Genomic DNA, 13574 nt, shown 5'->3' with positions numbered 1-13574 from the left:
TTTGTAGGTCTCATCGACGATGCAGTCTTCAAATACTGAGCTATGTGATTAGTCTTTGTCACCAACGATGTCATTGTGGAAGGTTTGTTTTGTCTTAGTCACTGCAGCTATCAACAATGATTTTTGTGCATGCAATGGTACATTTTCATCGCTCTTGACAGAGGGGATGCTGTCAACGAGGTCATCAACATAGCAGACTTTTACAGCAGAGAAATGCATGTGGACCCCATAGGTTTTTCCTTACTGTTTGAAGAAAGAAACATTGTCACTGGGGCGCTCAGAATTTAAACCCTGTTGCAATTATTCTGCCCCTACCTTAGAGGAGTAGGCCTTCCTCTTGGGTGCCCCTTTGGGGTCTCTTTTGTGACCTGATCTTTACTTTCCAATAGAGGTCTTTTCTCTGGACACTGGTAGGGCCACATTTCTAGAGGATTTTGCCTCTGAAGGCAGGGATATTTGCTCTCATTCAGCCAACATGCCAGGCGCCTCTTAACTAACTCCCTGGCAAATGTCACAATCCTCCATAATATGCCGAGGGTGTAGGCCGTAAATGTAGTCATCATGCTGGTCCTGCTCAAACGTTTTGGAGGCCACAAGTAGTGCAAACCCTGAAGAGGGACTTTTTAGATCTCTTTTTCTGTTTGGGACATAATGACAGCAAAATATTGAAATGGAACTTCACTGAATAAACTGAACTTTTCTCTATGAAACCTGGAGAAAACTCCTCTCAGCACGACGTGCAGTTAACATCTAAACATGGTCTCTAGGGATTAACAATCCAAAGCAAGGTGGATGGGCTGCAAAATGCACTTGTTTTTTCTTTAATATAATGTAGGAAGTATGCAAGTGAGGAGTCCCAGCCTGATGACAAGGAATGTTCAAAGCATATGAATCTAAAAACAATCTAATGCTGGAGAACTGGACTTCAGCAGTCCAGACACGACCAACAGGGGAATTAGCACAATCAATCACAAAGGGTGGGAGAATGCAAACCCACACTTCAGATGCTAAATGGGAATACAGAAAGTACATAAAACACACCATGGGTGGCGAGGCCAATCGGGTGAGTTATTGCTTAATAAGAAGCCCTATATAAGTACCTGGTGAAAGGTAGGGAATACACAATCATGAAATGATCTTGGAGAGAAGGAGCAAACAATGAACCAGAGAGAAAGTGTTACAAGCCTGCTGAGAGCTACATCTCAGACACTGGCTGAGCCCACAACCGAAGGAGAACAGGCTGCATAAACCTTTTGAGGGCGTTACCTCAGACCCTGGAAGGAATAAAAGATCTAAAAATTAAAAACCTGGTAAGGCTGAGAGCTGGCTGTTGGGCTATTAAGCAGCTTGACAACAGCCAAAGGCAAGGGCATAGAAATACTTCAAGGTAAGAGTGTGTCAACGTTCCATCTAGAAACTTAGGAAGGGGACTCTCAACCAGTGTCTGGGGATATCTGAACCAAGCATTTACTTGCTGGACTGAGATATACAAATTCTGCAAGGTACTAGATGCCTGAGACTGAGTTTGAGACAAAAAGTGAGCCAGGCGCAACCATAGACAGGTTACTAAGGAAAACGTCACAAGGAGTTTTTAAGACATCGCTTTACACAACTGTTTGTTAGCCATCCTGAGACCTTGAGGATAGTGGTCCATATTAATTGAAACAATAGACCCTATAGAAGTAATTTGTTGTACGTTCCTGATAAAATGCCTTTAAATTAATACATTATCTCATTTGTTTGATTGGTCACTTTGACACATAGGATTGTGCAGATCAAGCTAGTACGCTTTAACAGAAATTGAAAAGATGCCGACGGATCCCCTATGGGAAGGCAAACAGCTGGAGAAAAAGAAAAAAAAAGACTCTAAAGAAGTTAGACCACACAGTTACATGCAGTGGATTCAATGGTACCAACATAGTTTCATAATTAAATAGAGAATAAGAGCAAGCAACATGGCGAAATATATGGATTGGGCATTTGTATGTATGGACATCTACAATAAACAACCAAATGAAAAGGATTATCAGCTACTTACAGACCTTTACAACAGGATCAATGAGGACAATGCCAAGAGCAGATGATTTTTACAAATCAACAGATATGCCTTAACCCTTGCATCAGAGAGGAGTGTGAAGTCATTTTCGAAAGACAGATTATAAAGGATATCAACGTAAATATCATTCTCAAAAGAATGTATTCTGCCCTTTCAGGGACCTGCCAATAAGATATAAACTGGAGATCAGAGACCACTGAAAATTCCCAAGACTTAAGGAATGTATGGGTACCAATCTCAGATTGAGGCGGAAGTACTGGCAAATGAACCTTTCACAGTTAAGCTGGGTGAGAAACTTAGTTTGAATCGTTAGAATGGGAAAGGCTGGAAGACTGAGATGAACAGTAGAATGGACCATTAGAAAAATCGGTTCAGACATTGAAGAGGTGCGGTAGAACTTGCTGGGGGTGTGTGCCTCAGGGAAACGGTACTTTGGAACATCCTGGACTTTCCGACTCCGACAAATGCTGGCGAAGGGTGGTGGGAATAGGTACATATACGCAGGTTTTACACCTGATCTTTTTTCAACTTTGTGACCATTCTAAACCTTAAGCCAGAGCTTCGGAGGATTCTTTCCATAGGGCCTCACAAAGAATCTCTAGCACATACAGGTCCTTAATCAAACAGACATAAGATGACCTGAAGACAAAGTCCATAATTCTATTTTGGTATCTCATTTCGCTCTCTCAAAATGAATTTGAAAAAAGCACATAAAAGAAGAAAAAAGAAAATGGCAGAGTGGAAGCTGTGAAGGCCAGGCAACAATGAACATAATTGAAAACGACCAGAATGGGGGTTTGAGGGAGAGGGCCAACAGAAGCGGCATAATGTATGATGTATGCATCCCAACTGCTTTATTTTCATTCATATTTGTAAAGGTTATCACTTACAGATAACCGACACAAAGATGGTGCCTTGGGATTAAATGCGAGTGATAAGAAACCAACAAATGAATAAAATAAAGATATATTCCGCTTTCAAAAATAAGAACATTTTTTACCCTTCATGGAGCTTTAGCCTTCTATTGCACCGAAAGTTGCTGTGCCCTCCCCAGTGCAAGCTGTGTTACGTACTGTATCAAGGTCAATGCATTAAGGCTGAAAAATAGCGACATTAGGTTTATGGTCAGAAGAGCAGAGTAGTAAAATAATGCAATGTAAAAATTCTTTATGGCATAAAACATTCTCTTACCTCCTATGGTACAAGTATATAACGGGAAAGTAAAATAACTGTTTCTGTTTCCTGCACTTTCCCTGATTCCACCAGCAATTGACAGCCACAAACAGCACCTATAAAATGAGATCCAGAAATCACTTAGTCAATTACAGATTGCAACACAAACATTCAGAAATCAAGTACCTTTATGGTGGGGCACAACAAAAACATGACTTATTCACCCTGATCCACCGCCACCCTAACTTCCAACACAACAGGAGGACCCAAGTTCAGCTGTCCAAATATTTCCCCATTTTGCCCTATAGTCCGAGTCTCCTACAGTGACTCATGCCCAACAAACCTCGGGACGTTCGACTGCAAATCAAACAAGGCTCAGAAACATTGAATGTGCAAGTGGGAAAATAAAACCAGAGGAAGCACCTAGGCTAAAGCCCAGAATCCTTAAACATATTATTCAATGTCCCAGGGATACAGCACCCAGCAAGCTTCTTTGGGTGGGTTGTTCTAGAATGGCCCTCCTCGGCCACAGATTGCCTTCCATGGGTTTGCAGTGCAGCAAAAGACCTACCAGCAATTGCACCCAATGGCTTTATCTGATACCAAACCAGCACGAATTGTGATGCCCACACCCCACACCAGGGTACTATCATTAGTTACAGAGAGCTTGCAGCAATCAAATGTCCTTGCTTTCTGACCTTTGTCAGAGACTCTAGTATAGCCTATTGAGATAGGATATCTGCTTTCTTTCCAGGGCTCAAACTTGCCACCTATGTCCCTCCCCCCAAGGTCCATTTCCCCCCAGTTTATGGGTCTGCGCCTCTCTCCGGCATCAACTACTCCCCAGTTCTCTCACTCTGTTAGGGACAGTGTTCCCTTCTCAGCACATAAGGGGGTATGGTGCACTGTTCTCTGCAGCCTTACCCTTCTGAAAATCCTCCACTATCCTGGTCCTTTACCTACCTCTCCTCAGTGCTCTGCAAGGCATATCTACACTCCTCTGTTCCTACAACCAGATTGGGGAAACAAAACACTATATACTTCTTGAGCCAGGTGTCGACTCCCTGATTGTCGTGGGTAGTCAGGTTGTTCCCTGCAGGAATCTGTTTGGGAGCGAGGCTTTGCAGTGCAGTACACAGTGGAAAGGGCATTAAAATAGCTGGTGCCCACTTTGATGTTACACTATGGTTTTGCCGAGCAGCACATTTCTCTCTCTCTAGTTTGCTGCCTACTTTGGAGGTAAATAATTGAAACCCTGGAGAATTTCAAATGTTTTGACTCTTTTCACTTTACCGTGGCCATTTCAAATTGGTGTGTCTGGTTCGGTTTAAGGGCTAGTTAAGTGTTTTGTCGGCTTGGGGTTAGGGAAAAGTTCTCTAAAGGCAACTTTCCCTCTATATGTGTGGACCTCCCAAACTTTGCTTTTGTTACAGTATCCTCGCCTGACATTTGCCAGTGGAGCACAGCCCTCAGCTGAGCTCCCCTGGGCATTCACTCATTGTTACGGGGAAGAAGGCGCGTCCTTCAGGCTCTCAGTACTGAGAAACTTTGTTTCTCTTAGTCTTTCGACTTCGTTGCCACTTTTGGTAAAATTTTATCGGTGCACAAAGTACATTACTGTACCGCACAATGGGGTCCTTGTGTTTTCTGACCGTAGTCATTCACTAAGGCTTTTTGGGCGATTGTATGATGTGCCAAGGAACAGACTGGTAGCAGCCGAAGCCTTTTCTTGTATTTTTGCAACTTTTTACCATGCCAAACCACGCCTACTGCGTTTGGCTCATGACTGTGGCTAATGTCCATCATGGCCATGCCATGAGGTCTTTTGTCTGTTCCTTTGGCCATTTTGCCCTTTGGCCTTCCCCCTGGTCTTCCTGACCCAGCGCTTCCTTATTTGGGCATGCAGTTTCCGGTGAAAGTCGCTCCTTTCGCAGGCTCCTGCAGGTCATGTGTGTGGGTACCCAGGAAGTGGGCTGGGACTGTCTGGTCTCAATCCACACTAGTAGTGTCAGGATGTCTGGTGTGCACAAGAACATGCGAGCTGCAGTGGTCCCCGATTAGACAACAATTGGTGTGCAGGAGTGGGGCAGATGTTCTCATTGGCCGGCCAGGTGCGAGTCATCGGCAAACTTGTGGATAGGAGGAGGGGTTCTGAATTCAGACCTGCAGATCAGCAACAGGTCCAAATCGACCTGTGGAATGAACCAAGTATCCGGAAGAGCCGAGCAGAACAAAGGACTATCCAGAGATGCACTGAAGAAGGTTTGCATCCTGAGCCTACTGTTGTCCTCGTAGAGCCCTGCTTTGTGCTCAATCTTAGAAGACCTGTAAAGGTGCTTCGAACCTTTGGAGTGGTGGGAATAATGACTCTCGACGCCTCCTTGTTGCCCTGCAAAAGAGCTTGTTGAGAAGTGTCCATGGGCCATCCAGTAGGCTGTCCAGCTCAAACCTTAGCCACCATGCAGGAGCATCACTGTCGAATTATGAAACGTTGGGGAATCCTAACTTGCACTGCAAAGCACATGTACACGGAATTTCGTTGTCCAAGCTGCTTTGGGTCGTGAGAGAGAAGGTTGCATCAGATCGCGAGAGTTGGGTGTCCCCGAGTCACTGTGCTACAGTGACGGTCGCTGAAGGCAGTTTTCCAGTGTACCTTCTTGTCACCCCGAGACCAGCGGCATCATTGTTTTCTTTGCTCATCATCCGAATCGAGAGATACAGCTCCTGTTGCAAACCAGACCTGCATCTGCACCCGCAGCGCCGATGCACTTTGAAGCCGAACCCAGGATATGATATGATAAATCATTTATAATGAACCTGTACACAAGTGTTTCTAGGCGTGACAAGACAAGGGAGGGAAGACAGAGTGAGGACAAAACAAACAATCTTACTAGGCCTTGTGGCATTCAGATCATACAAGTGCGATAACGCCAAGTACAGGGTCGGAGGGAGAGGGGAAATGCCAGGGGGAGGGAAAAGGGATGTGCAGCCAGGGCAGTGCAACTCTGGGTAAGTGCAAGGAGGCAGGGGACTGTAGGGTTCCAGTTACAGCCCCCAAGTGTGCAGTAGGCACAGAGGAAATGCAGGCCCTACTGGCCATAGAGGAGTTTGGTACCCAGTGAGAATCTAAGGGTAGCCAGGCAACCAGCAGATAGGTAGGTCAGCAAGGGAGAGAGAGAGAGAGAGAGAGAGAAAGACGAAAAGAAAGGTCTTGAGCTGATTCCAGAACATCAGGTGGTCCGGCTCAGGTTTGAGAGGGGCAGTGAGGCCATTCCAGAAGGAGACACCTGCAGAGGAGGGATATCTACCCCCACTCTCTGCCTGGAGAAGCGTCTGACCCTCAGAGAGTTGGAGATGGTTGATCGAAGGGCTGGAGAAGGACGGTGTTTTGGAAGAGAGAGTTGGATGTAGTGTAGGCCCCGGCCCCAAAAAGCCTTGAGGGTGATTCAGAGGGTCTTTAACTTGATCCTTGCAGCCACCCCGAACCAGTGGAGAGATTTCAGGGCTGGAGAGATACAGTGCCTGGGCTTGTGGCCAAGGATCAGTCACGCAGTCCTGTTCTGGATTAGTTGCAGAGAGTAGAGTAAGGTAGATTGAGAAAGAGGCTGTTGTGGTAGTCCAGCTTAGAGAAAACCAGGGCTCTGGAGACAGTGAGCTTCTGGGGGAAAGTAAGAAAAGGAAGAATACCTCTGAGGAGGTGCAGTAGATAGTGTGCTTTCTTGGCAAGGTCCATGATGTGAGGAGAGAAGGAGAGAGTGTAGTCGAAGATGACACCAAGGTTTTTTGCCTCACAGGAAGGCGAAGGAAGAGAGCCCAAGGAGGCGGCCAGAGTGAGAGAGGGAAAGTGGGAGCAGGGGTCCCAATGAGAAGGTTCTCAGTGTTACTGGCATTAAGGAAGAGATCGTTGGAGGTGCACCACTCCTGAATCGCAGTTAGACAGTCAGGAATGAGCCAGAGAGGAGAGGAGGCTGAGCAGAGCCAGAAAGAGTGCTGAGTGTCATCCACATAACACTGAAAGAGAAGGTAGAGATGAGATGGGCCCGGGGTGCCAAGTAAAGGTTGAAGAGCCAGGGTTATATGATATGGCATTTATAATGTGCCTGTACACAAGTGTTTCTAGGAGAGGTTAGTGCCCTGCGGAACACCACATGTGGAGAGAGAGGTGGTAGAGAGAAAGGACCCAAGTTGGACCTGGGAGGGTCGGTCCAGGAAGAAGTAGGCCAACCACGCCAGGGACTGATCCGTGATGCCCAGGTTCTCACAGAGAGGATTGATCAGGATGGTGTGATTGACCATGTCAAAAGAAGGGGAAAGGTCAAGGAGGATGAGGACAGAATGAAGGCTAGATTCGAGATTAGTGAGCAGATCTTCACAGGTGTTCAGGAGAACAGTTTCTGTGCCTCTGGCTGCTCTGAAGCCAGACTGATGGCCATGGAGACAACCAACAGATTCAGTGTGGAGAGTAAGCTGAGAGGTTGCCAGCTTTTCCAGGAGTTTGCCCAGGAAAGAAGTGATGGAGATCAGCAAAGTAGTTTGCCAGGGAGGTAGGATCGGCAGAAGGCTTTTTTAGGAGGGGGTGCACAAGGAAGTGCTTGAGGGGAGAGGGGAAAGTTCCAGTGGCAAAAGAGTGATTGCAGAAATCGACCAAGGCTGGAGCGAGGGTGTCCATGTGCTCCTTGATGGTTCTGGAGGAGCAGGGGAGGACCTGTTTGGATGACAATTTCGTAAATCAGACTGGTCTAGAAACATCGTCAGGTATGGTCGGAGTCAAAGAGAAGAAAGGAGAGGGAGAGCCAGCCAGAGGGAGAGAAAGAGGAGGACACAAGGGCATAGCAAGGTTAGTACAAGAATGATTAGGTCACAGATACACAAACTCATTGACCTTTTTATTTTTTAAAGATTTTTTATAATAATAGTTTTCACAAACTTTTGGTTGTTTTCCAGGGCCCCACACAATATGTGGCCCCGAGGAAGGTGGCGCAATTATAGACCACGCTGAACGCCAACTTACTCCTAAAAGAGGAGAATTTATTGTGAATAGAGTGTACAAAGACACGACGTAGTACTGGATGCAAATCAATTGTTTTTTTTAATGGGCATTTAGTGGTACTCAAATCACAAGGTGATATAGGAACTTTGGCTGCACAATCAGCAATTAGTTTTAGCGTTAGGTTTCATGTTAACCTGCAACCGTTGAGTAAGCCCAGTTTGTCTGTATAAAGAAATACCAGGAGGGCTCATGGAAAAAGCATTATATTTACAAAAGTAAATGTGTAAAAAGAGCCTCTTCCTTCCTCTTAGAAAAACAGCGTCTCCCGCCCGGGCAACCGAAACGAAGGGCAGACAAAGAAAAGGGCAATTCTGGTTTGGACTTGTAAGGACCGGGAGGACTCGGGGCCCGAACCCCTGCTCAGACAGCAAGTAAGCATACACCAACTTGTGTTTACCCCCCCTCTGTCCACACAGACCATCCTCACCATCATCAGGCAACGCTAACGTCAACTTCTCTGGTGCTGGGGTGAGGACAGGTGCTCCATGGCACAGTAAGTTGTAATGCTGCCTGCCTCTTGTATTTCACTGCCCCCCCCTTTTGTATGCATGTTATGCCTGCCTCTTGTATTTCGCAGTCTCCCCCTGTTGTATGCATGTGATGCCTGTATGCTTAAATCCTTCATCTTGCCCCCTCCCTTCTCCCAAGGCAGCCCTCTCATGCTATCCCCCCTGCATCAACAATCCCTCCCTGCCCATTGTGGGAGTTTGTATTGACACATTATGGTGACACCATCACTGCCTTGTTGCTGATGCTTTGATTTCACTTTTGGACTTGTGTGACTCGTGTTGGGTTCACCCATCTCGAATATCGTCGTTCTCATGCTGAACTTCCTTAAGCATCACGTAATCATGGTGACCATGAGTCATGTTGTGCCCATCTACAACTTTAATCCTGGCTTGCACTTGCTGATCTCTTGCAACATTTTGTGTTCAGTATTGACCTCTGCAACCTATGTGCTCTCTCCAATTGCTTATGTGCTCTATAACACTGTATTTTGCTGGCGTTGCTTCTTCCTCTCTTTCACCATAATAACTGCTTCTCAGTCCTCTCTTCCTCTCCCTGTCTTTTCCCGCTCTCCTCTTCCCCCTCCCCTATATATATTCTATGCACTTAACCTATCAGAATTGTCGTCAGACCTAGTATAATCGCTTGTTTGTCCCCCGCTCCCCCTCACCTTTTGTCAATCTCCAGCACTACCAGAAATGTCATCAGGCCTAGTACAATAGTCACTTGTGTGTATAGGCGCTATACAAATAAACTATCAATATCAATAACATCTTGAATCGCACCAAATAATTAAGGCAAAAAATAAATGGAAGGGAAATAACCAATACATTGAACACGATTGATCATAAGCAATTAGTCTAGAGAGTTATGTTGGCATTTGATGAAGTAGCAATTGTTAAGAAGTAAGAGCAAAAAGAAAGGAAAGGTGTTGGGTACAATTGTGTAATTATGAACACTACAGAGGCATGGTTGGAGTGAGAAAGAGGCCCCTTCTCAAAACATACCGTTCCTGGGACTGCTTCTTCCTCTTTCGAGCATGTCTCAGTTTGTGGTATAAGTGATTCCTCAGCAAGTATGTTCCTGCTTACTGTACAAGGACCATATCTGTGTATATGCCACTAGTTAGTATATGTGTTCCTCTCTACCCCTCATACAATGTTAAATGGTCTGGATGAGTAATAACATGAAGAGACAACACTCAGTTGATTTTGCTAATGCATGACATTTTGGATCTGATTCTGTAAATGGTGCAGGCTATAAAAGGGGAAATCCATTCGCATGCGTGTCCCGTGTAGAGGCCTGCATTCCATTTTGTAGGTGGAGAGGCATGGGTGCCTATAGATTCTGCCCACTCTTATGCATGTAGCAAGGGTAGATGAGTCCATTGGCATGCCTAGTAATGGTGGCTTCCATTACCGATCATCAACGTTAAACTCTGATGCATTATCACGATAGAATGTGAGATAGCACTGAAACGAGGGGACCACTAGGATTGCCCTTCCATAATCCTAATACTACAATGGTAACCTCTGCCGGGAAGCACAGGCAACACTGCACATCTGAACTGATGCTCATCGTCCACTAAACACATATTGATGAAATGATGATTTATTTAAAAAGAATTTTATTTTTAAAAAGGGCACTCAAACGTGTTTCTACGAAAAGCAATGAGACCAACGCCATTTCCTCCTTGTTCTTCTGTTGAAGTGATATAATTTCTTCACTGAGTGAAGTATTAAAAGGTAGTGGTAAAAGGCTTCTCAGCCGCCAACTTTTAAAGTCCAACAAAAATGACCTGTACATAATATATCATTGCAGCGTTAACTTTAACTGGTCCCGGGTTTACCGCATCATCAAAAACAAGATTTGTAATAACCCATCAATGTGGTCAGTTGGACAAGCCAGCATTAGAACCCATCTTTCGCGGTTCCAAAGTTAGAACCCTAATCCCTTCTCCACATGTGTACTTCAGCAGGTGACCCATGGGCACTGTAGTTAACCTGAGGCATTTCTCCCAGGCTATTTCTGGGGATCCTTTGTTCAGGTGGCCTGGGGAGGGCCATCGCTCTTGGATCCCAACCCTGGGGGCGGACGAGCGAGGGAGGATCACCTAGGCAGGGGGTCCTCAGAGACTATGGGAGACACGCCTTCAGGCGAGACATGGTATTCCTCCCATTCCAATACACCCCTACCAGACATTCCCTCAGTTGTCATGGGATATTGTCAGCAGAGTCCCATCATACCCCAGTACCTTTATGTAAGAAAAAGGAGAAAATGACCAGGGAAATTAAAACCATCTATAAAATCACAAGAACCCAATAGAAAATCCATTCACCTACCACAATACATTTACCCCCTTCATCCTGACATAAACTTACATGAGTTTGCCATGATCTTCGGAAAAACCTACAACTCCCACAATCCCTACTTCCATTCTTGAAGTCCAACTACTGGGATGAAGAGGAGGCAGATAGGAGCCATGAGGATTACCCATAGGAATCCATGGGCAATGGATTCCTATGGGCAGTCTCCATGTTGTCCCAATAATGACGTCAGGCAGGGAGGGACAACTACTCACACCTGACTCCAATTAACTGTAGCTGGGAGTATAAAAGCAGCAACCAGAAACAGCCTTCTGAGTGAGTGGGCGATGCTGAAGGAACTGTGAAGACCAGAATGAGAAGTCAGAAGCTGGAAGAACCTTTGGAAGCCAGAAGGGGGACTGACTGCCAAGACACCAAAGCCTGTGAGTACAAGGGGGGCTACAGTGTGGCAGGGGAGCAGTGACCCAGGGAACCAAAACTCCAGCTACACTTTTCTGGTAGCTTTTAAATCAGTGCATGCTCCCTATGTGAGTTCCAGAAACCCAGGTAGTTTAGGGGCAGGTACTGGGACCCTGACCTCAAGTGAATCCCCATTGAGGACCTGCTAAAACTCATCAGGGAGTTTAAAAGATGGAGACCATGTGACTCTAGGGAAGCTAAGGTGAGAACCAGTTTTGCCTGTAACTGGTGAAGTGGGAGCAAAAACCTTGAATGTGCATTCTAGGACTTGTAGTCCAAAAGAACACAGCTGTGAGACAGTGTGCTGGCACGGTGTGTGTCCAATCGAAGGTATCCAGCTGAGAAGTACCAAAAGTGAAAGTTAGAGTTGTAAAGAATTGTAAATCAAAGTGGTCCTGCGGCGGGTCAAGCAAATTCCCACGCACAGTCAAAAGTCTGATTTTGGTGAAAAGGGATCCGGGCAGGGGGGTAATGGGGGTGGATCCATGGTGCAAGCCCTGATGAGGGAGACCAAGTTGTGAATTGTGAACATTGTAGAAAAAGGGTCTAAGCCAGGATGAGAGGGGGGGGCCATGATATGAGCCCGAAGGAGGGAGACCAATCGTGAACCTATGAATGTGAGAATCTTGACAAAGGAAAGGAACTTTTTTGTTTTGTTTGCTACATCAGACCCTCTGTAGTAAGAGACTTTGAATGGCAAAGAGACTTGGCACAGAAGGTCCTGATACTGAGATATTGAACTGTAAGTGTAACAAAAGGAACTAGAAGTACCAGCAGTCACTGGGAAATAAGGTCATACTGTATGTTTTGTCAAATAAAGTAAACTTCTGTTTCAAGGTGGATGAAGCCTGTATTCTGACAAGAGGTGTTTCTTTTTGAGAATCATTTTTTGTTTCTTGAAGACTTTGCCAGAGTCGTGTGAGACCAGCTGAACCATTGAACTGTGTCCTTGTGCAGAGTAAGTCGGTGTGCACGAGGCTCGTGCGTGCTGCCTTGTCCTGTGCTGAAAGCGTGGGCAAGGGAGGCCAACTGCTCAAGTGTCCTGACACATTGTTTCTTGAACACCTTTCCTTTTTGTTGCATACACTACTGTCCCACACCATTTTGTATTTAGAAGTAGGGATTGGCAATAGGTTTATTAGCATAAACTCTTATTTTGACAGAAGAGATAGTAGTGTGTTACTTGATAGTCGTAACTTTCTCCCATCCATAAATTTAGGTTTAGCTAGGTGTTTAACCAACCATTTAAAAATTCAATAAACACCCTCAAACTGTCTCATTTGTGTCGGTCTTCATTGATGATACCAAGCCTTTCATCAGAGGACATTTTGGAGTGTAGGACTGATCTAGATTTTCTACATCTGATAATGTCAATCTACACCGGATGCCTAATTTCTAGGTCTCTTGTAATTTTGGAATCTGTGTTTGAGACCCTAAACTCAAATGAATCTACTACTACTTCCAAAACATGTCTGTATGCTTGGCTCTTCTTTGACCCTCCTATCACTTCTCACTGTGTCTTAACATGTTCTGTCTGATCTTTCTGCTCATACCCCTTGGGTGGCCAGGTAGACAGTGCTTTGGGACAAGACTAATCAACCAAATTTCACCTGACACACACTAAATGTAACTTATTAAAAGTACAGCTTGCATCACCTACAAAGCACTCGCAACTAACCAACTTTAACTGGCTGAGATACTCACTATCTCCAGAGGCCAGCACACCAGCAGAAGCCACAATGTTGCTAAATTGGAAGCAAAGAACTGTACAAGGGAAAACAGAAAAAGGGATTCTACATACCCTGTCTGTGGATTATGTTACCAATACAAATATAACTGGCATCCAACCTGCTGTTCAGGAAAGATCTGAAGAGCTCACCAATCTATGATCGCTCAAACAAACACTAATTTGGTGCTCCCTCCTCTCATGCTTCCTTTAAACCACCTTCACTCTTCTGCTATCCCCTCACCCAACGTCTAATGCCCTGAGGGCATCCCCCAT

The 13574-nt window shown here is 45.4% G+C and overlaps 1 protein-coding gene across 1 annotated transcript in view; it reads right to left on the bottom strand.

Annotated features, from left to right (window-relative positions):
• The window catches only part of TXNDC11 (thioredoxin domain containing 11), a 1034390-nt gene that overhangs the window by 833930 nt on the left and 186886 nt on the right, over positions 1-13574 (bottom strand). The window contains exon 3 of the mRNA XM_069647793.1: positions 3248-3345. Coding sequence (XP_069503894.1) covers positions 3248-3345 — 98 coding nt within the window. The remainder of the gene's footprint in view (positions 1-3247; positions 3346-13574) is intronic.

Source organism: Ambystoma mexicanum, chromosome 2q (assembly GCF_040938575.1).
Source record: "Ambystoma mexicanum isolate Mex_15411 chromosome 2q, UKY_AmexF1_1, whole genome shotgun sequence".
NCBI lineage: Eukaryota > Metazoa > Chordata > Amphibia > Caudata > Ambystomatidae > Ambystoma > Ambystoma mexicanum.
The sequence above is the reverse complement of the archived record's forward strand: the minus strand, read 5'-3'. Positions and strand labels throughout refer to the sequence as shown.